The following is a 23,121-nucleotide window of genomic DNA, read 5'->3' on the forward strand; positions in this document are numbered from 1 at the left end:
ATGAATGAAACAACCTGCCAATGAACTCGATGAGAACCCCAGACGGCGGCCTGCGACAGGTGCACGCAAGAGACGCAAAGACGCAAGCTTCGTCAATCTGCGCCCAGCCGCATATCGGACGGTCCAGTCTGACGTGTCCTGGCAGAACCGCGGGCCGAGAGAACGACTCGTCTGGCCTGGGAGGGCCCAGGGCCCCTGTTCCTGCGAATACTGTAAGGCTGAGCTGATCGCGGCTGGACGATCAATGCTTGATGTGGCCCTATAAAAGGCTGGGCTATAGCAGAATATTGCCCCTCTCGGAGGCCCAGACATGTCAACCCATGCCGTGCATGAACGAACCGGCTTGACCCTGGCGGAGATCATTAGCCCGCCACAGGTTTCAGACGATGGAACGCGTACGCACTGATGCAAATACCTGAATACACAGTTTGGTGTGCTGATCCAGGCCAAAGAAAAATGGCGCAGTACTTTGCGTAATGGTAGTATGGCAACTGGCTGCAGAAGAGGGAATCTACTGTTGTCAATTCATGATTGACGAGCAAAGCTCGGGTGTCTGCTACACGACCACAGCATTCATAACCCTACTACCCAACCTCTTACAGAAAAGAAATTATCGGACAATATCTTGTAGAAAAGCTTCTTATAGAACGACCTCTTGTAGGGGGGTTTCCTATTAGAGGATGTCCTATCAGAGGTTGTCTTATAGGACGGCCTCTTATTGGATAGTGTCCTAATCCCCTATAAGAAGCTGTACATGATGACTTCCAAGGTTAAGCCACATCCCACCGAACACATGAACTCCACCGCAGTACGAACTCAGCATCTCTTAAGACTGTTTGGCCTCCCCCGCCCTTGACTCCATCACACATCGACCAGCGCGGGCGTCGGTGAGCGCGACGACGCATTTCTGGAACGGCCCCAGCTCCAGCTCCACCAGGCATCCCAGGTTGAACATGAAGCCGATCCAGGAGGCGACCCTGAAGACGTCCATGATGCTCGCTGCAGCAGGGAGGAAACAGAGGGTGTAGGCGAAGACGAACGCAGCGCCGCATCCCGCGTGGGAGACCAGTGGGTGAGTCGGCTTCTCTTTGCGGTAGTCGAAAATTTGGACCACGAGAGCCATCTGCACAATAGCATCGGCGGCGAAGAGGATGCTGGTGAGGATGTAGATGATAATATCGTCGTCTTCCGTCTTCTTTTGGGTAACGACCACGACCGCGTAGAGGCTGCGCCAGAACATCTTGATGCAGACTTGGGTGAGGAACAAGGAGTAGCGAAGGGCATCGTCCTCTCTGCTTGTGTCCGCAGGTGCCTTAACACCGCCAGGTTGAGTCAGACCACTTCTGGCGGCATTTCCCTCGGTGTTTCCTGCCATCTCTGTTGCTCGGGGATTTTGAGTTTGTTCGGTTGGACGGGCCTGTGATGGTAGAGACGTTGGAGGTTGATGATTCTTGGACGTGGTACATAGCACGGAGTAAGGGCAGGCATTTATCAAGGGCCTTTAGACTTTGTGGGAAAGCTGGCGTCGTCAATGAAGGCGCGGCTTCTCCACCAAGAATAACCAAGTTCCATTTAGGGTGTCTGCATGGAGACGGTGGGTGGGCGAAGCCCGCTATCATCTCGCGGCCCAAGTGCTTATGCCTAGGCTTGCGGCGGTCTGAGATGGTCCATAGGGCAAGAGCACTCAGGGTAGGTACCTAGGTAAGAACAAAGGTCTTGACTTCCTCCTGACGAGCCTCCGCCACAGCCTGACCCTCCATGATGCCAAGCACGAACGCCTCGCCCACGAACTCGCACCTTATCCTTGCGGACCCGGCCTTCCCAGCTGCGCCATCACTGCCTCCCTCGGGCGCCCCAGGGGGCTCTCTCAGCACGAACGGCACAGTCCCTCCCTGCAGCACCGTGATCTTGTCGCCCACTCGGGTCTTGAAGGGCGCAACCCCAATATATCCTCTCTTGGTGATCACAAAGGATCGGCCGTGACACCGAGAGATACAGCAATCGGTGAAGGGCTTGACAAAGGTCCTGCGGATCTCCACCTCGTCGTCCACCCCCGCGCTGCTGTTCCCCATGGCATAAGCAGCATCGACATCCGCGCGGCCGAGCCACGCATCGAAATACCGCCTGTGTCCCAACGAGGTCACCTTGCGGTCGTCCCAGTCGCGGTCCCACATCAGCGCCATCCAGAAGGCGTCATACCGGTCCGCGGTGGCGCCGTATGGGAACCCGTCCCGCCGCCACTTGTCCTGCACGGCCTGCTCCCACACCAGCACGTTGTCCCTCGTCTGCGAGTTGCGCGCCCTGATGTTCTCCATCCTCTCGGCGAGCACGTGCCCCGTGTAATGCCCCATGAACGGGTTGGGCCCGACGTACTCGACGGCGTCCAAGTCGAGGCCGCGGAGGTGGAGCTCCGCCCATGACGCGGTCGGGAAGATGCCGTTCATGGGCAGCTTGGTCGGCCCCCAGCACGACAAGCCGCTCGCGAAATAAGCGTCGTTACGGGTCGCTCTGATGGGCGTGTAGCCGCGCTGTGGCCAGTCCGGCTCTGATGAGTAGTCCGGGCACCACGACGGCAGGCCATGCTTGGGGTTCTTGTTGTCATTGTCGAATTGCAGCCACATGAGGTCCTGGTACTGGATGATGAAGCGTGCCGTGGCGCGCGTGTCTGCGGCTCCGTCAGTCTAGTGGACGTTTCGAGCCTCTCGCAACCAAGGCCATGTTCAGTGATTCACTTGAGCCCATGACGACCGCAACCCCCCCCCCCCCCACACACACACACACCCGGCCGCCAGGTAGCGACATAAACAAGCAAGTTGAACACAAATCATCCGGTGAGGTGGCCCATTTGGGTAGGCGTCAGGTTTCGACTTGTGCCGATGGTCCCAAGTTCAAGCCGAGCCGGCAACCAGTAAAATATCAGCGACGGTCCGCAAAAGACAGAGGTATTTTCTGACTCTTCGGAGGGTCTTTTTGCCCCTCTGATCTCTTTTGCTTCCCAGCCGCGCAAGTATTTATTTGTTCATACCTGACTGACTGATCTTTTGCCCCACGTCCTTGATTCCCTCCCTCTCTGATATGCGCACCATGACCTCCCACACACAAACGGATGCGAAAGTCTCCGGCCAGGCAACTCATTACAAAAGGAAAGGGACTTACAAACAGAAGCAACGCTTTGCGAGTAATCAGGTGCAAGGAACTGCATGTCCGCAGGCGTCGCCAGCCCCAGGAGACCGTAGATCTTGTCCCGCGCATCTGTAGCCTGGAACACATCACACAAGCTTACATATTCAGCCAGCGGCGTGACGCCCGCCCCGGCCGTCAGTTTCGACTCGGGGTAGTCCGTGAGGATGTGCCGGAAGGTATTCGCCTGGATGAGGAAGCGAGTCCTGCCCTCCGCATTGTCGAGCTCACGCTTCTCGGGGCGGACCCAGCCCCGCCGGATGTCGTCGAGCTGGACGAACGCTTCGATGGGGAGCGCTGCGCTGCCGCATCTCATGACTGGTTTGGATGACAGCATCGCCTCTGTTGGAAGAATAAATGGTGTCAACACATGAGCTCCTCACAGGATTATATCGAGCTGACGAGAGAAGCAGGGCGACGTACCCTGAACGACCCAGATCCGAGACCACCACTCCCTTTCCATCAGTGCATTGATCGCCTGGATCTGCGCCTCCGAAAGGGCATCATCATCAGGGAGCACATACGTCCCTGCCGCATACAGCTCCCCAATCGTTCTCATGGCCAAGTCGCTATCGCCCTCCTCCGGGCCGAGCCACACACACGTCTCCTCAGCCTTGCTGTACACGTCTTTCATCAGCATGATCTGGGTGGACTTCTCGGCCGTGTCCGTCTGGTTGATACACAGCGCGTCGACCCAGAGCGTGAAGGTGGACCTCTGCTGCTGCTGCTGCTGCTTATCATTACCATCTCCACCGCCACCAGAAGCAGCAGCATCGGAGCACAGCTGTTGCAGCACCGCCTGGAGGTTCCTCGTTATGGGCAGCCGTTTGGCATGCTCGGGCCCGCGCAGCGTTATGCCCGCGCCGCTGGGGTACTCTGTGCCCCACGTGTACGAGAGTGCTGTGTATTTCGGGTCATCGTCGAGTGAGACCGTCTCCAGCACCGCGCTGAGGTTGGCTGGGTCCGGCTCGACGCGGAGGAGGCGGATCTGCCTGAGAGACGGGTCGAGCGGGCTGAACGGCGAGCCTGCTGGGGTTGATGCTTCTGCCATTTTGTTGGTCAGAATAGTTTGGTCAGATTGTACGTGCTACTTACGCTGGTGTTGAAGTGAAGACAAAAGTTGTCCTGGGGTGGGGGAGACGGTACGTCTCTTATATACTGCTGAGGAGTAACCAATTGGTGGATTTGGTTATTATGGTCTTTTAGCTAGGTGGTCTATGGCGAGGGACTTAGCAGTATTGCCTAATCGTTGCAGCGAGGGCTATTCACGATGTTCGACGTTCCGGCACGATAGAGGCTTCAGCCGCACTCCACAAGCGCCACGCGCACGAGGGCACCCGAATAGGGCCAAGCCTCCGGGGCTGCATGTCAATAGTGTCCATTGCGATGAGTTGCACGCTGCTCAATGGTCCGCATACGCAGGGAACCAAATCCACCGGGTATTCTATTCAGTCTTCTTGTCACCCAAGGCACTAATGATACAGTTGTTAATGCCCACCGATAGCACTATTCGAGGAATCAGCAAAAGCCCCTTCAATCCTCCGAGTTCTCAACGGCTTCTTCCTCAACCTCGTCCATGCCGCCGGAAGCTCCCTTCTTCGCCGTGCCGTCGGCCTCGTGTCCTGACCCCTGCCGGAGGCTGTTGGTCCTCTGCCTCCTGCTGATCATGCCCGGGTAGATGCGCGGCTCGCTGCCCGACAGGGATGCGTCCATCATGGGGTCGATGGGCCACGACGCCGCGGACTGGACGGCACCAGGCCCCGGCGGCGCGGGCGCGGACGTCGGCTGCTGCTGCATGGAGCCTGTGGTGGGGGAGGACGTCGGCGCCACCCTCATTGCGTGCGCGTGCGCGTGCGTTGGCGCCTGCCCTTCCGGGTTGAGGCTGGTCTTCATGATCGTGGCCGGCGACTTGGGTACAGCTGAGGCCGCACCGCTGGGTGCAGCCGTGGCTGACTCGGCCGGGGTCTCTGCCGCGTACGAGGTGTACATCTCGACCCTACGAGTTGTTCCTGGTCAGCCTTGGGGTCATCGCGGACCGCGTCATGTTGAGTGAGAATAAACTTACATCTGTTGTTCCTCGAGCAGGGTGCGGTATCGGAACTCCTCTCTCCTGTCAGGGACGTTGGTCTTGACCATGGTGTTGCCCCTGAACCCGGGCCTCAGGAAGTTGGGGCCGAGCCAGTGCTGCTTGATCGAGTGCTCGAAACCGCTCTGCTTCACCGAGTTCTTGGCGAGCTCGCACATGTCGATGGCGCTGAGCTTGTAGATCTGCGCCGCCACGGCGTATTCCTCCATCAGCGGCTCCTTGGTGTAGGCGAACTGCAGGGGATCGTCCGTGGACAGCGACACGTTCAGGCCGCGCTTGAAGTACTGGTGGAATGGGTTCCGCTCCAGGGCCAGGAACAGCGCGTTGTTGCTGAGCGGAGACATGGCCACGCCAATCTGCTCGAGGTAGAAGATGTACTGTAGCAGAGGCACCTTGCGCAGCAGCAGGCCGTGGCTGATGCTATGGGCGCATTGGGCAGCCACTGCCAGATGCTCCACGTCACCGGCCTCGCCGCAGTGCGGCCGGATGACGAACGTGTTGAAGCCGCGCTGCTTTCTCCAGAAGTTGAGAGAAGTGATATTGGCAAAAATATAATAAATCCAGTAGCTGTAGGGCGGGTTCTGCTTCGTGTCCCAGACCCGGGGCACGGGGTATTTCCTGAACAGGCGTCGCTCGACCTTGCTCTCGTCGTCGACACTGTCGATGCCGACCACCCTCTGCAGGAAGACATGAAGCTTAGGGTGGCTCTGGGGGTCTTTGGTGACCTCGAAGAGCGGCTCGAATATGTTCTTGACGATCTGCTCAAATGTCTCCATGGTACCGCTCGCCTTGTACACGTCATACAGGCGGGGAATCTGGATGAGCCAGCGGACGTTGTGAGAGTAGAGCTTGTTGTCGACAACCCATGCGGCTAGCTTGTCCCACTCATCCATCGACCGCCCATAAATCGAAATACGCCACTCCACAACCTGGTACTTACTCGACTCCAGATCCGCGATGACCTCCTTGGTAATTTCTGCAAGGTAGCGGCCCTTGATCAGGTTGTCCGTCTTCAAAAATATGGTACGCAGGCGGGATTCTCCGATGGGGTTGTATTTCAGATTGAACTTGTCAAATCGATGGAACGAGTCGGTATGGGCGTGCATGTCTAGAGTATCGATACTGAGATCGTATGCCGTCAAGTTGATACTCTCAAAGACCTCTCGCAGGGTGAGGTATTTGCCGTCACGGTGCAGCACCACCTCATCTGGTGACTTCTTCATCTTGCTCTTGATGAAGCGGAGGAGATGTTTCTGGTTCATGCAGGCCGAGTGGTGCACGTGAGTGTCGACCTTTCGGACGTTGTAAAAATCACGGTGAGGCACCTTTTTGGTGTCGGCAGTCTCTTGATACTCGTTCAGGAGGGCATACAGGTTGTATTTGCCCTCCAGGTACTGCAGCCGGCGGAAGGCAAAGCTCTTTGACGGCCCATCAGACGACACTGACAAGATCACATCCAGGTCGATATAATATTCCTTGATAGTTGGAACATTGATGGCCGGCGTGTTGGCTGCTTGAGCTGCCTCATTCTCGAAGACCTGGTACACTCCGTTGGGATCGAGACCAAATGTCATCTCGCTTGGGCCGGGCAGAGGCTCTAGGTCAGCCATGTCGAAGTCCGAACCGATGTCCTCGCCGAGCTTGCGTCTCTTCTTAGGAGTGTGGGCTGCTGCTGGATCGGCCGGCAAAGTCGTACTATTCGTCATGCTATTTGGTCCATTGCTTCCGTGAGCGGCCCTGTCCTGGTCGCCCACCCAGACTGGCTGGGGCGGAGGCGGGTAGATTTGCCAGTTCGGATCGTCCTTAGGGTTGTCTGTCGGGCCCTGGAGGGAGAGGCGGATGTACTTGTGACGGATGTCGAGGATCTTCTGGACGTTTTTCAGGATAGCGCTTAGTTCGGCTGTGACTGAGGCATCAGCGCCGACATAGGAGGCACTACCAATCCCGTGAGGAGCCCCCGTGCTCATTTCCAACTGAGCCTGGTACACCGCATCCTGGGCACTGACACCCAGTGCACTGGGAACCCTGTGGAACTCCTGGTAGCCCTCGGGATGGCTGCGGTTACTGGGCATGGAGAAGTGGGTGGTGTCTTTCTTAGAGCCACTACCAAACACACTCTCACCGCCAACAGGCGAGCCATTCTGAGGCCACGCAGCGGCCGGCAGGTCATACGAAGAGCCGAGGGCCCGCTCGAGTGCCGCTCCCGCTCCGCCGTGGGAGATGACCGGGCTGCCATGGAGGCTGCCTTCATACACCGAGGAACCCCATGGCGGGCCGGCACCCTTCTGTTGGTCGAGCTGGCTGCGCTGGTAGAAGAGTTTTGCGTCGTGCTGTGTCATCTGGCGCTCTGCCACCGGGTCGTAGAAGGCCGTCTTCTTGGGCATGTCTCGAGGGAGCAGGCCGTCTTCGTCTTCTGCCTCTTCTCCGTCCGGGGTGCTCTTGGAAGTTGCGTGTCCGGGGTTGCCCTCGTCTGAGTCTGGGCTGGCGCTCTGGAATGTAGCAGTGTCATCCTCTCCGTCAGAATCTTGGGCGAGAGGCATGGCGGTGGAGTTGAGCTTAGGAGACGTCGAGGCCGAGGTGGGGTCCTCGATAAAAGAGTGGTCTGAGACACGGATGCGTGTAATTGATCAGTCATTGGCATACATGGCAAGGTGGTCGGTCTGACGAGCCGCTGGGCGAGACATACCGGCCATCTTCTCTCCCTCTGCGACTTTCTGTCGGCGCTTGAAAACGTAGAAAGAGAGGGACGGCCAGCACAGTTTGGGCTAGCCGCACGTGGGTGACTCGATGGGGTTATAAATGGTCGAGGGTAGCAGTGCCGCGCCTCTGCGTCGCGGAGTCCCCCGCTGGAATTTTGGAGGGAAGCCTCGAGCCTGTCGGTAGTACCCAGCTGCATCCCAGTCAGAAGCACCTGAGTGCAGGGGTCTGGCCGTATGACGCACCGCGCCTACGCGCGGGTATCGGCCGAACCAATCGCACCCCGAGTCACTTCAGGGGCCGCCTGGCCATTCCCACTGTGTGCCCCCACAGGATCTGCCACGGCCTGCAGGCGCGTTTGGGCATCTCTTGGAGTTTAAATGTCCATGTGCCAGCCACTGCATAATTTAGTGCTAGGCCCTTGTGACAAGAACGGGGACGGCACTAATTGGCAGAATTGGCAGACACCTAGTGTGGAATATGCTGGTGATCAGCTGGACAGGGTGACTTGTTTGCACTCGTGAGGACGAGACTTAGTAGTCGAGGAACCCAAAGATATGTGTATTTCCATATTGGGCCTGGATACGAGAGGCCGAGGTTTCTCTCAAGCGCTAGCTATATTAGCCCAGCTCCCAAGACTCTCGCCGCGGCACCATCTTGGGAGACACGTCAACCAATCTTGGTCGTCCTGGGCTTCGGGGCCACCTTCTTGCCCGAGTCGAGCGAGTACAGCCCCCCAGCAAAGAACACGATGCAAGCACCAAGCAGCGTGCCCGTGGCCAGCTGGTTCCCAAAGAGCCAGATGCTGAGCAGAAGGCTGACCAGCTTGCGGATGTTCAGGACGATCGTCACGGTTAGTGCAGTGGACGCGGCCGCGAGGAGGTTGACGCCGCGGATGCAGGCATACTGCGTCAGGACGTTCATAGCCAGGTAGAATACTTGACTTGGGATATAAATCCTGTCGATGCCGCGTTGCACGTGCTCCGGTATCTTGTCAACGCCAAAGATATCCGCAATCGGAAGGGGCAGCGGCGGGCTGTTTGCCAGCTTCTTGTACTGCCTCCACATGGACGGCATGAACGGGAGAAAGAGCGGCAAGGAGAGTAGGTGCGAGTAGAACAGGTTCTCTTTCCACTGCGGACCGTACTTCCGGTATGTGTCCTCGGTATACAGACCCATGATGGCGGAGGCGACCTGGGCGGCGAAGAGGATGGCGAGGCCGGTGTTGAAGCTCTGTGAGCTTCCTGCTTTCTCTTCCGTGCTTCCCTGTGGCCAACGTGTCAGCTCGGCTGTAAAATGCGGCCCCGTCGTGCTGCACCACTTCTCCTACCTTAGTCTGCGCGTCTGACCAGGCGGCGGTTATGACGCCGACCGTGAGAAGCATGACAGCTATGACCTGTATGCGAGAATATCTCTTGCCCCAAAGGCTTCCCGCGATCATGGTCGTTATGCTTCCTCCGGACCTGAGGATGATGTGGACGGGAACGGAGATATCGTAGCTGAAGGCATGGTTGTTCAACGTATTGATGCTGAAGAAGAGCACGATGTTGATCAGCCAGCGCCGTATTGGCACCTTGTTCGGTCGTAGGAAGAACGGAGGCCGAGTCTCGTCGAACTGAGAGATGTAACCGGTGACGGCGACGAAGAGGAACTGGACAAAGGTCAAGAGAGTGCCACTGGCGGGCTCAACCCTAGGCAAGAGAACAAGACTCAGGTCAGCAACCCGGTTCTAGCGGGCGGCGCGGCAAGAACTGACTTGACGATAGCCTCCAGGGCAAAGACGTTGGAACAGCAACCCCCAAAGATCAGGAGCAGCATGGCACCGACGGTGAGCCATTGGGGAATGGTCTCGATGAAGATGCGGCCCAGCATGCCCATGATCTTGGAGGACATTGGACGCTGGTCGTCAATGCCATGGATTTGGGCCTTCTCCAGCGAGGGAGCGGCGTTGATCACTCGGGGGCTCATGGGCGCGGAGGCAGCCGCATGATGCTGGGCTTTCTGGAGGGAGGTTTGTCGTCGTCGAGGTGGGCGGGAGGTCGTCATTTACACGGTTGCGAGGGTGGCACACCTTTTTTTCTCTCCGCGACGGGCCGGGAAGAAAAAGAGAAACGCGAAACGTGTCCTGTCAAAACTCTTCCAAGGGGGCGTTGCCCAGAAGCATCAGAGTCACTCAGAGCTGTCGCGGCTGAGAGGCATGCGCTGATCAATGCAAGTAAGGAGCACGCTTGGGAGCTGTAAGGCCGGTGCCTGTTGTGGCGTCGGTCGATCAGTGTACCGTGTGTATACGTGGCGCGATGCGAGCAGCAAGGGAGTCGGTCAGTCTGGGTTGTGGCCGCGAAGGATAAGTAGAGTAGTACCCTTGGCCCTGAAAGACAGTTATACAAGAAAGTTAGTAAAGAGATTAGGCCCCAGACAATAGTACAAGCACGAGGCGTGGGCTCCCACCGAAAGTCTCCGACTGGATCTGGCCTGATTTGAGCGCAGTGAAGCTAGCTCTGGCTGAGTTCCGAGAGATCCAGAGGTCCTGGGGACTTTCGCGATTTGATCTTGAGGCTCACCCCCCCCCCCCCCATGTCGTCAATGCATGTTCTGGCCTCTTCCAGGGCCAAGAAAATCGTAATGCCGCTAATCGCCCAGGGGCCCAGGGGTCTTCCCGCCTTGCCGCTTCCCACCTGCCCGCCCACCTGCCCGTCTTCCGGCCAGCCAGCCAGCCCGCCTTGTGCCCCGCAGCCACACCCACACCAGAGGGGACCAAACGGGTGTTCCTGCCGAAACCAACAGCCTAAGGGACAACCCTTAATATTAGCAAGGTTCGGCCGTCCCTGGGCTAGAAGGACGCGGGTACCTGCAAATGCATCTCCCCCAAGATGGGACGAAGCGATGAAACGGGCAGGCAGACTATTATCGACACACACATTGTGGTCCTGCCTGCCTGTATCGTGCAAGCTCTGGGGGCTGGCGACTATCAAGACACACGTTCTCTTATTCTCTCCAGTATTACATATCTGACCGAGTGCCGGGCCTGGAGTCATATGGGAACAACGAGGACCAGGCACCTCCATTCGTGTTTCTCACGCACCTCGTCTGATTTGTTGGCCATTGGCCACTCAATATGGTGTCACCTACTCTAGGAACTCGATCTCTTCGGAGACGGGCAGTATTGTATACTTAGACCACGTACCGCAGCCAAGAACATGAGACAACTTGACGGGTAGGAACGCCTTCGGAATACCTCTTTGAATTTGAGGGGTCCTCCGTCTCTTTCCATCTCGCTGAATCACATGGATCCATGTTATTCCGTCCCTCTCAGAGCTTCTCCCAAGCACAGCGCTGTTCTAGACGGCAAGACGGAGCGCACTGCCTCAAGCCCACATTGGGGATTCAAGTCTGGGGCCCATTTCCGTGGTATACTGCGGGGCCAAGCTTTGAAACCCAGATTGCCTAGCATTCCAGCGACAAGGGAGGTGCATTTTGTGTCAGGCGGCCCACAGACTTCCTACTCGTCCAGCTGGTACGCACTGTAATGTGCCCAGCAGGTGGTGGTGGTGGGCAGCGGGGCTCGGGCCGGGCCGAGGGGAAGAACTCCTCTGCTGCAAGAACTCCCAGACACCCCAGGCCCAGACCGGGGCGGGGGCACGCACACACACACACACACACAACATTCTCTTCCCCTTCTAGAACGTCAATTTAACTCCACACTACCCGCGTACCTTGGAGAGCCTGGTCCCGCGTAGCCGACAGACAACGCCTGCGTGGTACTTGTTGGACCCTGGATGGACCAACCGTCTTGCTCTTGGTCTGTACGCGTAACGCAGAGGATAAGACACCCCGCAGACGTCATTTGTGTATATCGAGAACATATAGATAGGCATTCAGCCACTGCCCAGCGTACAGCTTTACATACACGGTTCGTGTTGTTCCGCGGGATAGGACTCCATGCCCTTCCTTGCCCCTTGCCAGTACCGTCAATCGTTTGAAAACCATCCTCTGATTCTTGAGGAAACATTACCTGCCCGACTGTGTCCAGGTGCCACGAGAGCACTGGAAGCTCCCGCAGCTCGGCACTACACCTTGTGAAGCAAGCCTCTCTGCGACCTCGTGCTAGATGATTTTGGGTAAGCACACAAATATTGCTCATAGCAATAATGTTGAAGACACTCCGGCCTTGACAGATCGCCGAGTGGTCATCTGATGATGGTTTCAAATCTGTCTCTCAAACCAATACTGCGCCCCCCCCCGCCTCTCCAGTAGGCTCAGTGCCTTGCCTGCCACTGGCCTTGCTCATCAAAAATGAAGACGTTGTACTCAGACTCCATCTTGATATCAGCAGAGGTAAAATCTTCTACAAAAACCACTGGCATCATCCTCTCACCACCGCTATGCATATTTTCAATGCCCCTAAAGCTTACATCACTGTATTCTGTTGACATCCCTCCCTAGGCACTCCAGCTATTGGTACCGCATGCCTAGGGTCGAGTTGCCCATTTGAGCTTTGCATGATTGCTTCCATTGGCTTTATTATCTCTTCTCCTAGAACGAGGAGGACACAAGTCCCTTTAAATGCTACTGAACAAAACCACATTCTGCACAGAAAGCACGGCTTTGATCACAAGAGAAAATTGTCCTTCTCAATCTAATCATGTCTCTTATCTGTCTGGGCTGAGGGTGGTCTCTATGCCAAACAACTTGTTTGCCTTCCCTCCACTCTAATGCATTTATCTCGACATCCTCACCCACCACCACCACACTTGTCCCATGGTGTCCCGCCGGCTCGCCTCCAAAGCGCCCTCCCAAGCTCAACGACCAGAGGTGTCCCCACCTCTGCCGAGTCCTCCACAGTTGGTGGTGTCTGACACGAACCCGACCGGGACGGCCCAAGCCACCGCCAAGCTCGAGTCCTCCTGCCGCAAGACTCATGAATGCTTGCGGCCCAAGTGCGTCGTGAAGTCGGGACGCCAAAATGCGAGGATATCCCTGTAAGAGCCCCAAAGAGCAGGAAACAACCAGGGTGGATGCCAGGCCCACACGACAGCTGCCCTTGACGACGATGATTATGTGTGGTAACCGTCTAAAGGGCCGAGAACACGAACAGCTGCGTTGACATGTCAGTGAAGGGCTCGCCCACGTCAAACACGGGGGTCAGGCTTACATTGTTGGTGGCCGCAATGGCGATGCTGTCCTCAAATGGATGCCAGCTCATGTGCAAGATCTTCTTGTTGAAGTCGATCTGGTCCGCGTCCGTCTCCTTGCGCATCCTCTGTCCTGCTCCAGCGGGGCTGCCAGCTCGGGACCCGTTCTTCTTACCGCCATTAGCGGTAGGGCTCGTAGACGAGTTGATCGGCGTTGGCACGCCTACTTTCTTAGCCTTGAATGCCGACTTGTCTGCTTGTAATACGACCTCGACTTCCTTCTCCGGGTCGGACGGGTAGATCATGAAGTTGTTGTTGTAGCTTCCAGTCATGACGTTCTTGGAGTCGCCCGAGAACACAACCTCGAACTTGTCGAAGATGCTATCGTTCTCGTAGGTATCGCACAGCCTAGGTCGGAGGTGCTCGTGGATGGGGATCGTCTTGACCGGCTGCCTCTCCATGTTGACGTCCCAGATCTTGACCGTCAGGTAGTCTCTTGACAGGATGTACCGGCCATCGTATGAAAACCTAACGTCTGAGATCGAGGAGATGATTTCCGAGAAGAACGACCTGGCGGAAGGATCCTCCTCTTGCTCGAACACTGCGCAGCGTATGTTAGTCAATCTGCTGCACCGTCCCGAGACCCACGGAGAGCGGAGACTTACGTTTGGCGTGTTGGTCGCAGAGGGCACTCTCGCGCATATCTGCCAGCTTGATCGTGCCCTTGGAACTAGCGTACATGAACCAGTTGCAGCTCATCGGGTGGAATTCGGCGGCTGTGATGACCTCGGTGAGCTCTTCCATATTCGCAGGCTTGATATCCACAATGTTGAAGCTTTGGTCTTGGATGTTGAGGTTCCAGAGGTTTATGCGGAGATCGTCACTGCTGATAAATGTCTCGCCATCGCTGTTGACCGATATGCTGTTGATGTGGTAGGCGTGCGCGTTGGCATAAGTCTTGCGCGGCACGGCAGCCACTACTGTGTCGTGGTGAGTGAGGCGAGGCAGCTTGAGGTCGGACGCATTCTTGATGACACTTGGCAGGGCCCGGGGGCCGCCACCGCCGCCGGCGATGTTCCCGGGGGTGGCCTCGTTGGACAAGTTGTTCTCGGCCACCACCTTAAGGGACTTCTCGAAAACCTTCCACAGCTTGATCGTCTTGTCATTCGTAGAGAGGAGGTAGTGGGAGGCATTTTGTCGTCGACACCACTTGATCTTGTTGATCTTCTCTTCGATTTCGAGGGACTTGAGGTAATCGAACTCCGGCTCATGGGATTGGAACTCGGTGTGGAATTTGTACTCGCAAGTTTTTTTCTGATCGGCAAGTCAGGCACGTCCCGCAGCCGCACTTTGACTGTGCCCAGGCACCAGGGCCGGGCTACTCACTGTTTCGTTGCGCTCGAACAGGACGACTCGTCCACCCTTATCACCGGTTGCCAGGTAGTTACCTGTATGGTCGAACTCAACGGTAGATATGATGTCGGCTGGCTTGAGGTCAGCATGGTCACCATGGGAGGCAGCGAAGGGTTTGTTCGCCGAGGAGTGCCCATACCCTCCGTAATATCCTCAACATCCCCCTTGTCTCCGAAGCACCTGGCGGGCAAGCTACGTCAGCAACGTGGTTATCTCACCATCCGCGGGTCAAGCGGTGGGTGGCGAGGGCGGCCAGCAGCCGGACCCGGGACTGGGCACAGGGCAGGATGCTGCCAGCAGAGCGGGGCGGCGGCGGTGCGGATCAGAACATACTGGGTGAACTTCCATGTCGGCGAGCCTGGTTCAGCATCTACCATCGTTGCGAGTCGAGGAGGTGTAGGCGAAGGTCGGCCTTCACGCTACGACGGGAGGATGGCAGAGGGTGGCCACGATACGTGTGGGCGGGGTCAGGTTCGTGGTATAGATTAGGTGGATGGGAGGGTCGTCTGTGTGGATACTGGATGCAATTGTTGAGCCGATATGGTGGTCGAGATGGAGGGCAAGGATGGGGCCGATGCTAGGTGTAGAGCTAAGGTAGGTGAGTATGGAAGTGCAGAAAGAGCCTCAAGGTCGGTCAGGGCAGGGCAGGCAGGGCAGGGCAGCGACTGTGGAGGAAGCAGACAAGCTCCTGCTGGGCTTGGCTGACAAGGTGTCCAAGGGCCCCGGCGGAGGCAGAGAGGGCAGCGAGAGCTACTGTTAGGGTTGCGGTAAGACGCAAGGTGGGTGCGTCCGTGGTGCTGCTGTTGTTTGCTGGCGGTGGTGCTGGTCGTGGTGCTGCTGCTGCTACACGCGACACAACGGTCTCTTGTTGCGTGTTGCTTGTTGCGGCGGTCACAAAGAAGGGGAGCGGCGACTGGGGGTGCAGGCAGAGAAAGTGGGCAAGGCAGTCGGGCGGGCAGAGCCTGAGGCGAGGGCAAGGTTGAGGAAGAGGCGAGGCGAGGCGAGGCAAAGGAAATGTGACACCCACCATAGACAAGAGACGGGCCCAGGGCGACTGCAAGATGCGACAACCAACCTTGGAAGCAATCAGGATGGTTTGGTGACGATGATGCGGGGTATCTGAGAAGGGATTGTGATGAAAAGGAGGCGAAGATGTCACCGAGGAAGGGCTTTGAAGCGGACGGTGGCGCTTTTGCTCTAAGCTGCTTTGCTGTACCGTGCTGCTTGCTCTGTGTGGTGTGGTGTGCTGGGCCTTGGGTCCTGTGGGGGGATGGATGGTGGGCTGGGTGGGTGGTTGCTGGCAGTGGGCAATAGGCAATGGTGTTGGCCCCCTTCGAGGTGGGCCTTTTTCCCTAGGCCGGGTTTTTCAGACAACAGCGGTGGGTGACTACTACCCCTCCTCCCTCTTCCCCAGGACCTGACCTTGTCGGGCCTCAGCTGTCTCGGTGGCCCTGGACACACCTGGGCAGTTCATGGGCGATCACCCAGGTGGTCCAAGTCAGCCCCCAAAGATTTCCGAGGTTCAACCCGTGTCCAGTACAACAGTAACTGCATGTAATGCACCCACCGCACTTTTCTCCTACGTGACATGCATGGATTTCTGTCCGGTGCTGAGACCAGAGCGCCGGGTCAAGATCCAGCCTAGCAAGCACAAGCAGCGACAGTGCAGTGAGGACAGAACAGTCTAGATTGACTGCCTCGCCCTCAGCCATTCAACCGAGGATATAGATGCCTCCAGAGCCCGGCTATGCGGACAATACGGGTGCCTAGGCAGACAAAGGACGCCTGTCCCACATTCCCTGCCTCTGCAAGCCAGAGATGCATGGCAATGATATGCATATTTGACCCTGGCCTGGAACCAAACCTTACATGCTTGCATTCATCTTGTGTGTTGCTGCCAGTCAGCCAGCCAGCCCACTTCGACAGCTCGCACATGTCACTTGCTCGTGAAGCACCCTTGTCACCCAACCAATATAACCTACTTCCCCCAACCTCAACTCTTTGCTCTCTTGTCAGGTGACATCCAGAAACTGGGAAAGTTGTCAACCACTTTGACTCATTTCAGTCTGCTCAATTTGTTACCATCATATCAAGTCAACTCGAGAAGTAGCTCTGCTCTCAAAACTGATTCCTGGTCTCGTGTGCATGATGGAGGCTGGGGCTGGAGCTGGAGCTGGTGGGAAGCATGGAGCCGGTGACCCTGGCACGGAACCAGGCAGAGGGAAAGAGAAGGGGAAAGACGCGGTCAGGAGCGAAACGGGCCAGGATCAGGAGTCAGAGACCTCAAGGTCTCCCGAGGCGGATTCGATTGTGTCCCGTGTTGGCAGGTCGGCCGTGAGTCTGTCACAAAGCGTACTGCATGGCAAACCAAAAGCGAGTGATGTTGCAGGACTCTCGTCGTCAGGCAAAGCTGGGCCATCGTCAAGCAGCAAGTCTTCGGCCCTAGGTGAGACATCCTTCCCTTCATCGACAGCGGGCACGTCTGGGAATACCGGTGGGTTTCGGTCGGCCGATGCAGATGCTCACGCCGCGGCTGGAGAGGCTGCCTTCTCCGACTTCTTGGATGGCACACCTGCATTCGTCGCGACGCAACCGGTAGGTCTGGATGAGGCATGGCAGCGAGCCGGTGGTCGTGCTGCAGAAGCTGCAGAAATGCCCGGGACGCATGGTGCGCCCATTCTCGCGGGTGCGCATTCGGTTGCCGCGCAGCAGGCTCAAGACGGCGTGGAAGTGGTGCGGTTGCTCTCACAGGTCACAGAGGAGGCCCCAGACTTGGAGCAAGGTCCCACGATTTCCGATGAGGAGATGAGGAACCTGAGGCAGGCCCTCTTCGAGGAGGGAGGCTCGGGCCAGATGTCGGCTACCGACTGGAACAACATGCTCAACTTTGTGCCAGACTTCTTGCTGGGCGGGACTGCTGGCTCTGGTCCAGGGGCAACTGAGAACAGCCACATGAACCTTGGTGTGACAGAGCCGGCAGAGGCAGGTCAGATATGGCTGGAGCAGTGGAACAGGGTCCTGACGGGCTACACAGACGAGGTCTGGGGCGACCTGGGCTCGTTGGTGGACGAGGCCCGCACAGAGGTGGCGCAGATCAAAGATTCCAAAGACCAGCAGGCGACGAGCGCACCAGCAGTACGGCAGCTGCGAACCATCCTCACCCGCGTGCGAGCCCGTTTATAGAATGCGAAACGGAAACGGCCTAGGGCCCACGAGGCGGCACGGGGTGGCTGCTGGAGGGTGCAGGCACGCCAGGCGGTCAGCAGATCCAGGCACGAGGGCACACCTTCTGGCCGTGTCTTCCAGGCGCGCCAGGACGTGTCGTCCATCTTCACATGCTCGTCCTCTGCCGTGTGGACCACTGCCCGTCACGGGAGTCCAGGCATCCTGACATCCCACGACCAGACGGACCGTGTCCAGCGTGTCTGCCAATCTGCGTGTCAAACCCTACCCCACGCCAGTCACATTGAGGGCTCCACCCCAGGCAGCCCCAGGGCGGGTAGCGATTGATGCCAATTGACAAATGCGGGGTTGGGCCAGAGCTGTCAGGTTGCTCTGCCGACTGCGATGACATCACAACAATACCTCGACCTAGTGTGCAAGGGTCTTGCTCCCGGCCGAGAGAAGCCCAACCAACACCAACACTTATCCGAGGCTCTGGGTGGGTGTCCAAGTACCTCGAAGCAGGCTCGATGGCGTGTGAGAGCAGGGAGCTCTGGGGGGCTGGTTTTCAGTGAAGCACGTTCAGCTCGAGGAGCTCAAAATCTAAAGGCCGCTCCGTGGGCGGGGTGCATCGCTTACCCCAGCCCGCCAGCCCTGCCAGCCCTTGGCTGTAAGTCGTGAGGAAGGTACGGAGTATCGCTGCACACCCAGCCACCTCATTCGACATCGACCAGCCAGCCATCTTTGGGGTTGCTCGCCTCACATCTCACTCACCTCGACATTTCTCGTGTCCATCTGAACCTTTACTCTGCCTCTGGTCCTTCCACATCGACCAATACTAACTCGCCAATCGAGTCATCTGCATCATTATCGGCATTGATTTCATCTCAGCCAAGCTGAAAGACAAAACTGGTGATACCAATAAGCACCAGATAAGCACCAGGCCTCGGGACTCACCTTTTAAGCTCCTCAACTCGTCCGTGTGCCACACACGGCCTAATTAGTCTGCACTGCGAACCGCCGATCACCTCGTCTTTTCGAACGTCCGATCTCTCGACAACTCAGACCCGATTTTCGACTTGGGTCTGTCCCCAGGGGACCCCTCAGATCACGATGAGACGAAGACAGATCCTCTCATTACCCCTCTTCACCACCTCCCTCCTCCTCTTCCTGCCCGCAGTCGCCGCCGAGCCGCAGCCCTTCCTCCCAGCCGAGACAGCCACACCCACGGTGGGAGGCCGGCTCCGAGCCGCACACCCGGTCCACGAGCTCCTCGCCCGCCAGACGGACACGGACGGCTGCATCGCGGGGACGAGCAGCTGCGCGGACCAAGGGTCCGCCTTCGCCGGGATCTGCTGCGCCGACGGGCAGCGGTGCGCCCTCGACGCCGACAACTCCCCGGCGTGCTGCCCCGCCGGCGCCGTGTGCACGGGGACCGCGCCCTCGAGCTTCCGGCCCCCGACCACCACCGCCGTTAGCTACGTGCCCAACGCCTACTTCAGCTTCCCCTACATCGCGACGAGCTTCTCCAACGCGGGCGCCTGCTCCCGCGCCGTCTCGCAGTGCAGCGCCAACTACGAGGCCTGCACGGCGGACCTCGAGGGCGGCGGCGGCGGCGGCGCCGTCACGATCGTCGTGCCGGCCGGGAACGGCGGCACCACCACCATCGGTGCCAACGCGGGGGCCACCTTGCCCACGGCCAGCGCCACGAGCGTCTGCTCCAGCCTGAGTAGTGTTGCCTGCCACTCGATCCAGGGCTCCTACTGCGAGGCTGGCTCGACGGCCGGGTTCACCGTGGGCAGTGCCAACGCGGCGCCGACGCATATGCCTTGTATGGGCGTCGTGGCTGGAGTTGCGGCCGGTGTTGGGTTTGGCATCATGGGCATGTGAGGCGTGGTTCTGTCTTTTATTGGCCAGATGAGATAATGATGGCGGCCCGGGGAGGGGGTTTGCATGGGGACCCGGCACGATATGAGATAGATGACATTGATGGGCCCTGAATCTCACGAGTTACGAGATTTTCTTTTTTTTTCTACGGATGTCTTCTTTCTACTAATGTTTACTTATCCGCAAGTCTGTTCTCAGCAGAAGCAGACTCGTCACAGCGGCATGGATTCAAGTTGTACATGATGGGAGCGAAGGGCTGTTGATATTCCGTGAACGTGAACATAGATATCTGTCCATGTTAGAAATTTAAACTCCGTTGAATGGCCGGCTGCGTACACTGGAATGGTCTCGACTAGAAGTTTGCATCAAAATATCATATATTCCTTGGCTTGAAACCTCAAGTGCTGGGTATTAATTTCGACAAAGCACATCAAACCTCCCAACGCCCTTGCATGTATGCTCCTAGAATTACAACAGTAACGCCACAGCCCTTCGGATCAATCCCTTCCAGCTACAAGCTTCCCTTCCAGTCCAACCACGTGCATGCTCACGGCGGATGTTGGACGCCACCCACAATTGACCAAAACTAGTCGTCATCTAATCGTTTCTCGTCGCTATCCTCGTCTCCCGTTCGCCGTTTGTTCTTCGTCGTGACCCCGCTGGCCACCGTCTTCATCGTCCTCCACGTGCCCTTCTGCATGTTGTTCAGCTTCTCGTCCAGCACGTCAGAGACTATCATCAGCAGCCGGCTGAAGAAGAACAGGCTCATGAAAGACAGCGTGGCAATCACCGCGAAGCTAATCCAGTACGTCCTTCCAGTCCAAGTCTCGCTCTATATTTGGAGAAAAGAGTCAGCCTTTATATGTAAAACGTGTACATAGATGTCTTTCTCCCAAAGTGACGCTGAAGTGATCAAGATGGGAGTTTTTTTGGGGGGACTTACCAGCTCGGGGATCTCTACCGAGAAGTAGGACGTCATGAACGATATGGGGAGGAAGAAGACAGAGAGCTTGGCAAGCAGGGAGGCCGAGCGGTTGAGCTTGGCCGTCGCTTGCGAGTCCTTGAGCGCGAGGAGGTTGAAGTACGTGTTGGACAGCGACGACTTCTCCTCCAGGTACTCGTCAATCGTGTCCATCATGAGAAGCTTGAGGCGGTCGTTGAGCCGTGCGAATCGATCATACGCTTTCTGTGACAGCTTGACACCCCTTGCCGGCGTCCCGTTTAAGTTGGCCGTTGAGTTGTTCACCGGGTCCCTGTCCTCGCTTCCTGTGTCGGTGCCTAGGTCCATGATCCCCTTGAAGAGCTTTTCGTAGCTCTCGAACAGGTGCTTCAGTTGACGCAGGTCTTTGCTTCTCGCGTAGAGGATCTTGATGATGTATGAAGAGTCCCTGTCCTTGTTGTGTCGATCCTACCAGGTGTCAGTGGATATTCTCGCCCGGTGACATGGTCAGCCAATTGGACTGTATTGGAACCACTCACGGTTATTTGAAGTACTTCGTCGGTCTGCAGGAAGTTCAATCAGCATACACACGGAACGATGATTAGTTTAGTAACAGTCTCCTTACCAGCCTGCTTAAGGTCGAGCTAGAATCCTTGAGAATTGAAATGCCGGCAGAGTAGTCTTCAAAAAGGTAAAAGAATAGGTTGGCTGAACCATCGACGTCGGCCTCTGACTCCTTCACGGTGGTCCTGGCATGGGGGACAGCACCGCGCTCGGCCCTGGGCTTCAGATCGGACCGAACACCCTTTTGGGAAGAAATCTTGCGCAAATACTTGAGGATTCCTATCGAGGACAGCTGGGACAGAAGAGCCCTTGTGTTTTTGCGCATACTCTGCAATTCCTCCATGCGCAGCTTTGATTGGTCGACCTTGATACTCTTTGGTATCTCGAGGTATACCGGGCTTTCTTGGATTGATATGACAGTGTCTGAATCCATCAGTAATACGTTGGCAAGGCAGTGCAATGTGAGGACTCACGGTCGCTTGTGAGGATGTACCAAGCCCAGTGCTTCGGAGGCACTAATTCAGCAGATGCTTCATAGACGTTAACCAGTTCTGGTGACAGGAGTTGCTTGGGTCTCTCATGCAACCAGTTGGCTCCTATGCAAATGACTTGGGCACGGTTAGTTTGGGAGACCCTTTGTCTTTTCTGAGCGCAAACCACCTACATTCTGTGCCATGGTCGACGGTCGTGTAATTGTAGGTGCCCTGCAAGAGCTTGAACATGTCCAGATCCTCGTCATTGAGCCTCGGGGTGCTAGAGGTATTTTGCTGTGCTGCCGTTGGGTCGTCTCTGACACCCTGCTCCGGGTCAGACGTCCGCAATGCCGTGGTTCTCGCCCGGAGGCGCCGCCAATGATCCTGCTTGACAGGTCCAGCAGGGGACGATCTTTCTGCCAATTGCTGTCTCGCATCGTCCCATGTCAGGATTGAGTAGGTCAAGCGGGTTGAGAACTTGTAGCGCCCGGCAAGCCGCCGGATGACATCAACATTCTTATTGACGGACCAAAGATTACTGAGGGTCACCGATTAGCCACACAGCCTACAGCCAGGAAGAGCGGTTGCACGTACATCCAAGTCACGGGCAGTTCCTTGTCCCCCTTCCCCGGTGCTGTCTGGTGGATGAGGGCGTCGATATCTTGGTCTGTGAGATTAGTGGCGATCCTGGACTTTTTCTCGCCAAAGCGAACGACGAAGTTGGAGGTGAAGCGGCTTGTAGCCTTTTCCATGTACTCCTCATAAGTGTCCGGGTCGTCGAAGTCGTGAAACTGCTCATGGTAGTTGTTGAAGACCTCATTGACAGGAATTGGCTCCTTCTGAGAGGCGTGAGCGGCAGCCGTTGGCGTATCTGGAGCGTCCATGGCGGGAATGTCCTTGAAGGCAACCGCGTGAACTGTTGTCGGAGGCGACTTCTCCATGATGGCGGGCGGCAGTCCAGATAAAAAGAGGTGGATGGACGTTGAAGGAATGCGCAGCTTACAGGAACGCGCCGGTACGCTATTGTGCCGCACAGCTGCAGGTGGCTTTCTTACCTGCGCTCGACTGCTCCGTACAGGGTCGCGGCCACACAGCCAAGGTGCCTACCGAGGTGGGTGACAGTGTGAGTCTGTGACCGGTCCCCAAGACCAGGGTGAGCTGCACGAGGATCGCGCAGCTGAGGCTGTCAGTCGCCAAGTAACACAGGCATGTTTGCCGCGCCTAGGGGCGGCCTTTCTAAGGTTCGTTAAGCGCCGTGAGTGAACATGCGGCCTCTATTGTACGTAAGTCCCACCGACAGCAATACCAGACAAGGTAGTCTGCTTGTGCATTGTATTGTATCGATGTACTACTGCAAATGTGCTTGTCAACCGAGCGGAGCCCAGGTCTGCGGGACGGGTCCTCCCCCTTAGCGGGAAACATGGGGCACGAGGCTGGCAGCTACCGGGATCAACGATGGCGGGTGAGAGGGCGGTAGGAGCTGTGTGGGAGCTGCTAGTACCTAGGTACTCCGTACTCGAGTATGCTTCAGGGACTGACGCAACTAGCTCCAGGTGGCATGCCGCTGCCATGAAAGTGGAACAGGTT

The 23,121-nt window shown here is 57.2% G+C and overlaps 8 protein-coding genes across 8 annotated transcripts; 2 read left to right on the top strand and 6 right to left on the bottom strand.

The window, feature by feature from the left end:
- Nucleotides 1-826: 826 nt before the first annotated feature.
- KVR01_005056 (uncharacterized protein) lies at nt 827-1,375 on the bottom strand (the record flags this gene model as incomplete). The annotated part of the gene is made up of 1 exon (XM_044781420.1): nt 827-1,375. The coding sequence occupies one exon, from the start codon at nt 1,373-1,375 to the stop codon at nt 827-829; it is 549 nt and encodes a 182-aa protein (XP_044645501.1).
- Nucleotides 1,376-1,697: 322 nt separating this feature from the next.
- KVR01_004896 (uncharacterized protein) lies at nt 1,698-4,231 on the bottom strand (the record flags this gene model as incomplete). The annotated part of the gene is made up of 3 exons (XM_044784851.1): nt 1,698-2,665; nt 3,157-3,522; nt 3,604-4,231. 3 exons carry the CDS (start codon nt 4,229-4,231, stop codon nt 1,698-1,700), a joined length of 1,962 nt encoding a protein of 653 aa, XP_044645341.1.
- Nucleotides 4,232-4,713: 482 nt separating this feature from the next.
- On the bottom strand, nt 4,714-7,959 carry KVR01_005325 (uncharacterized protein; the record flags this gene model as incomplete). Its single annotated transcript, XM_044789975.1, has 3 exons — nt 4,714-5,176; nt 5,246-7,868; nt 7,953-7,959. 3 exons carry the CDS (start codon nt 7,957-7,959, stop codon nt 4,714-4,716), a joined length of 3,093 nt encoding a protein of 1,030 aa, XP_044645770.1.
- Nucleotides 7,960-8,632: 673 nt separating this feature from the next.
- Nucleotides 8,633-10,009, bottom strand: KVR01_004938 (uncharacterized protein; the record flags this gene model as incomplete). The annotated part of the gene is made up of 3 exons (XM_044793424.1): nt 8,633-9,229; nt 9,294-9,654; nt 9,720-10,009. 3 exons carry the CDS (start codon nt 10,007-10,009, stop codon nt 8,633-8,635), a joined length of 1,248 nt encoding a protein of 415 aa, XP_044645383.1.
- A 2,227-nt stretch (nt 10,010-12,236) lies between these two features.
- KVR01_005410 (protein phosphatase 2A regulatory subunit CDC55) lies at nt 12,237-15,996 on the bottom strand. The gene is made up of 6 exons (XM_044785637.1): nt 14,842-15,996; nt 14,648-14,688; nt 14,482-14,579; nt 13,761-14,409; nt 13,116-13,696; nt 12,237-13,058 (listed from the first exon to the last, which is right to left on the bottom strand). Exons 1-6 carry the CDS (start codon nt 14,883-14,885, stop codon nt 13,035-13,037), a joined length of 1,437 nt encoding a protein of 478 aa, XP_044645855.1. The 5' UTR covers nt 14,886-15,996; the 3' UTR covers nt 12,237-13,034.
- A 233-nt stretch (nt 15,997-16,229) lies between these two features.
- Nucleotides 16,230-22,668, bottom strand: KVR01_005642 (uncharacterized protein). Its single transcript, XM_044781705.1, has 7 exons — nt 22,129-22,668; nt 21,726-22,072; nt 21,535-21,669; nt 21,123-21,484; nt 21,037-21,060; nt 20,501-20,965; nt 16,230-20,389 (listed from the first exon to the last, which is right to left on the bottom strand). Exons 1-7 carry the CDS (start codon nt 22,473-22,475, stop codon nt 20,144-20,146), a joined length of 1,926 nt encoding a protein of 641 aa, XP_044646087.1. The 5' UTR covers nt 22,476-22,668; the 3' UTR covers nt 16,230-20,143.
- Nucleotides 16,654-17,691, top strand: KVR01_005622 (uncharacterized protein; the record flags this gene model as incomplete). The annotated part of the gene is made up of 1 exon (XM_044786314.1): nt 16,654-17,691. One exon carries the CDS (start codon nt 16,654-16,656, stop codon nt 17,689-17,691), a length of 1,038 nt encoding a protein of 345 aa, XP_044646067.1.
- Nucleotides 18,784-19,560, top strand: KVR01_005106 (uncharacterized protein; the record flags this gene model as incomplete). Its single annotated transcript, XM_044785777.1, has 1 exon — nt 18,784-19,560. The coding sequence occupies one exon, from the start codon at nt 18,784-18,786 to the stop codon at nt 19,558-19,560; it is 777 nt and encodes a 258-aa protein (XP_044645551.1).
- Nucleotides 22,669-23,121: the final 453 nt, after the last annotated feature.

The sequence above is a fragment of the Diaporthe batatas genome, assembly GCF_019321695.1.
Source record: "Diaporthe batatas strain CRI 302-4 chromosome Unknown Contig00005, whole genome shotgun sequence".
NCBI lineage: Eukaryota > Fungi > Ascomycota > Sordariomycetes > Diaporthales > Diaporthaceae > Diaporthe > Diaporthe batatas.

Coding starts and splice junctions, on each gene's coding strand:
- KVR01_005410 (XM_044785637.1), bottom strand. CDS start 14,885: ATGGTAGATGCTGAACCAGGCTCGCCGACATGGAAGTTCACCCA. Junction 14,689..14,841: donor CCGACATGGAAGTTCACCCA/GTATGTTCTGAT, acceptor CTTGCCCGCCAG/GTGCTTCGGAGACAAGGGGG. Junction 14,410..14,481: donor TGTTCGAGCGCAACGAAACA/GTGAGTAGCCCG, acceptor CTTGCCGATCAG/AAAAAAACTTGCGAGTACAA.
- KVR01_005642 (XM_044781705.1), bottom strand. CDS start 22,475: ATGGAGAAGTCGCCTCCGACAACAGTTCACGCGGTTGCCTTCAAGGAC. Junction 21,061..21,122: donor GCTCGACCTTAAGCAGGCTG/GTAAGGAGACTG, acceptor AACTTCCTGCAG/ACCGACGAAGTACTTCAAAT. Junction 20,390..20,500: donor CGGTAGAGATCCCCGAGCTG/GTAAGTCCCCCC, acceptor CTCCAAATATAG/AGCGAGACTTGGACTGGAAG.